At 40.9% G+C, this 3,673-nt stretch overlaps 1 protein-coding gene across 1 annotated transcript; it reads right to left on the bottom strand.

The window, feature by feature from the left end:
- Positions 1-2,252: 2,252 nt before the first annotated feature.
- LOC136491553 (uncharacterized) lies at positions 2,253-2,789 on the bottom strand. The gene is made up of 2 exons (XM_066487867.1): positions 2,578-2,789; positions 2,253-2,457 (listed from the first exon to the last, which is right to left on the bottom strand). Exons 1-2 carry the CDS (start codon positions 2,787-2,789, stop codon positions 2,253-2,255), a joined length of 417 nt encoding a protein of 138 aa, XP_066343964.1.
- Positions 2,790-3,673: the final 884 nt, after the last annotated feature.

Raw genomic sequence — 3,673 nt, 5'->3', positions numbered from 1 at the left:
TACTTTTGAGGTGTGAAAGCATTGTAGCAACTCCTGATCCATTGTTCAACTTTAACTTTGCTCAGGGACTAGCAAAGGTTAAGTGTAGGGGAGCTTGTTGACGATCGTTAACATCAATCATAAACCGTCAACATATCCTGCAAATGTAATTAATTCCATCACCAAACATAGGTCTAGGGGTTTAAACTAATAAATTCCATAAGTTTTAATAAATATGTGTTTGTAGGAGGATTTATTTAGAAAACCGTCAAGGTGGACCCAATCGTCAGATGAAATCACGTTTATCCACGATAAAACTGACTTAGGAAGGCTCTAGAACCATCCAGAAGACAACTCACTGAAGATCAAGCCAAGAGGCTGATAGGGGGGCTGGCCGGCCCCACCTATAGGCCAGCCAGCCTACTGGCCCCACTAGTCAGCCCCTCCTCGCTATGTTGGTTCTCCACCACCTTAAAGGTCAAATCTACGCCATTGTTTTAAGTTAGTTTGATGTGAGGGCTTAGAATTGATGGTTCCCCCAATATATAGCAGTCCCTACCCCCTCCCTAAAGACATCCTAAAACCCTAATTCATATCTCTCATTTATATCAACACACACTAAGAGGATTAGGTCTAGATTCTCCAATGTTGTAGATTAGTAGCTTGGGAGTGAGGGTCGAGTTGGGCTCATGCTCAAGTTCTGGATCTAGTCTTGGAGGCTCGGCAAAGCCTTGTATCTTCACTTTTACATCTTGTAAGACTTATTATCAATTTATCATATTCCTATCTACATGGATATGCTTACTTTGAATATATATCTTGCTTAGTTAAGGTTATTATTACTTTTGTGTGCGGGTTCATAGAGCGCTTAGCCTGCTAGTTTACCGGTTAGGCTAAGTAGCAGAGTCTCGTGTAAGCATGGTGCTTATAAAATGCTCTGCCTATGAGTTCACCATGTTCCCTGGCCATGTGGTAGCAGTAGGAGGTGACAGCCCCATCTATCCTCTGTAGTCCACCCTAAGTGAGAAGGTTCTTAAATTGTAGGACCATAGTCACATCAGTAGAGTTATCTTTTGCAATGCTCTACCATCTAGCGGTGTCCCAAAGTGCACAAGAGTAGAGTTAGTCTTAGCTATAGTTGGTTGTACTTTGACCATGTAATAAGAATGTCATAGGAATCTACCTCACCCTTGTTCTCCCGAGTTGACTAGTTATTTATCTTCATTGATTTATCCTCCGAGTGTCATTATACATAATTCCTATCATTACATTTACCCCTTGCTTTAGCTATGATGGTATGTTGACTCATAGATATTCCTTTATTACTCAATAAGTCCTTACTCCATTGTTTCCCTATGGTAAAATATAAATAAAAATACCTAGAATACTCCTGGTAAAATGCTACAATGGTATTTTGTGCGCTTGTGGAATCCTTCATATTCTATTTGCACTTATAAATACCAACAATGAGCTCATTGACCTCCTTCTTTAAGATCTCAATCTCAATCATAAATGAGGCATCACAAGTGAAACCATCACTCATAGGTGAAGTAGTAGTGCTAGATGACCTACAAGAAGGGTTAGCGGGAGCAACAACAATAGGCTTATAGAAAGATTCATCAATGACGTCACATGTTAAGCCTACATCACATGTTACAATTACTCTCTCATTTTGCTCAACAAGAGTGGAATGAGCTTTTTTAAGCTTAGTGTGAGCCTTGCCAAGCTTCTCATGGGCATCCTCTAGCCTCTCATGAGTTGCATTGAGCTCATCAAAGGCTTGCTTAAGGGCTTTTAGTTCCTTACGCAGGTCTTTGCATTCCCTTCTCTTAATGTCAAAATGAGTCTTAGCATCTTCTAACATATCAATTAGTTCATCTTTAGTTGGTTCATCATCATCATCACTATCACTTTCATTTTCACCATTGTTCTCATTACACTCATCATCAGATTGTACCTTAGTGGCCTTGGCCATGAAGCAAGTCGATGGAGTGTCGAAGAGAGAAGGATTCTCATTTATGGCAATGCTTGCAAGAGCCTTCTTCTTGGTGGTCTTGTCATCATCACTATTATCATCATCACTTGAGGAAGCATCACTGTCCCAAGTGACTACATATGAACCACCCTTCTTCTTCTTGAAGGTATTCTTGTTCTTCTTGTTATCATCATCATTGTCACTATTGTAGGGACAATCAGCAATGAGATGATCCTTGCTATTGCACTTGAAGTACCTCCTTGGTTCATCCTTGTTCCTTGATGATGATTTCTTCCTTCTAGCATGTCTTCATCATGAATTTACCAAATCTTTTCACAAAGAGAGCCATCTTTTCATTATCAACTTCATCAAAGCTTGAGTCTTCATCTTCACTTGATGTTTCTTGCTTTGCCTTTCCCTTGGAGGATGACGCGGCCTTGAATGACACACTCTTCTTCTCATCCTTCTTCTCCTTGTTCTTCTCTTCTTTCTCATTATCATCTCTATAAGTGTCATCAATCATCACATCTCCCAAGACTTGATTTGGTGTCATAGTGTCCAAACCACTCCTCACTAGAATAGCTACCAATGTGCCAAATCTTGATGGTAAGCATCTCAAGAACTTGTGGGAGAAGTATTTATCCTTCACTTCCTCACCAAGTGCTTTGAGATCATTGACAAGCACTTGTAGCCTATGGAACATCGCCGGCACACTCTCATCATCCTTCATCTTGAAGCTAGCAAACTTCTCCTTGAAAATATTGGCCTTGGAGCCCTTCACCGCTTGAGTGCCCTCAAATGATTCCTCCAACTTCTTCCATGCCTCATGAGCCATCTCAATGTTCTTTATTTGCTCAAATGTCCTCTCATCCAAAGCATCATGAATGGCACTAAGAGCAATGTCATTGTTTTGGAGCAATACTTCTTCGGCCGTGGTGGGAGTTTCTAGATCGGCTATCTCAATCTTGGTCTCCACCACCATCCACACCTTTCTATTGATTGACTTGATATAGGTGATCATCTTTGCCTTCCAATATGGATAATTTATGCCATAAAATTGGGGGTGGCTTCTTGGTGTTGTTGATTTGGGCCATTTTGACACCAAGGTTGTTAAGCCTCAAATTATGCTGACCACGGCTCTGATACCACTTGAAAGGTCCTAATGGCTAGAGGGGGGTGAATAGCCTATTAAAAATTCTACAACAACACTAAGCTCGTGGTTAGATAATTATGAGGCAAAGCAAGTGTTGTGCTAGCCTACTAAAAATGCAAGCCACCTATCCACAATTCTAGTTGCTATGATCCCTATTTCACACAAAGGTTGTCACTACTCTCTAAGTTAGTGAGCTCTCAAAGACTAACTAAAGAGCCTCACTAATCAAACTAACAAGACACAAGCTAGCTCTCAAAACTAATTACACTAAAGAGCCTATCTACACTAGAATGTAAATACAAGAGAGGTAGTGAGGGCTATACCGCCATGGCAAGAGATGATCAATCAATCACAATGAATACCAAATGAATTCATCAAAGACAAGATGATACAATGATTTTTCACTGAGGTTCACTTGCTTGCCCGCAATCTAGTCCCTATTATGGTGATTCAGCCACTTGGAGGTTCACACGCTAATTGGCATCACACGCCTAACCCACAATCGGGTGCCGCACGATGGGGATCACACAAGCCACAAGCAATCCACTAGAGTACCTTTTGGCTCT

The sequence above is a fragment of the Miscanthus floridulus genome, chromosome 11 (genome assembly GCF_019320115.1).
Source record: "Miscanthus floridulus cultivar M001 chromosome 11, ASM1932011v1, whole genome shotgun sequence".
NCBI classification, from domain to species: Eukaryota; Viridiplantae; Streptophyta; class Magnoliopsida; order Poales; family Poaceae; genus Miscanthus; species Miscanthus floridulus.
The sequence above is the reverse complement of the archived record's forward strand: the minus strand, read 5'-3'. Positions and strand labels throughout refer to the sequence as shown.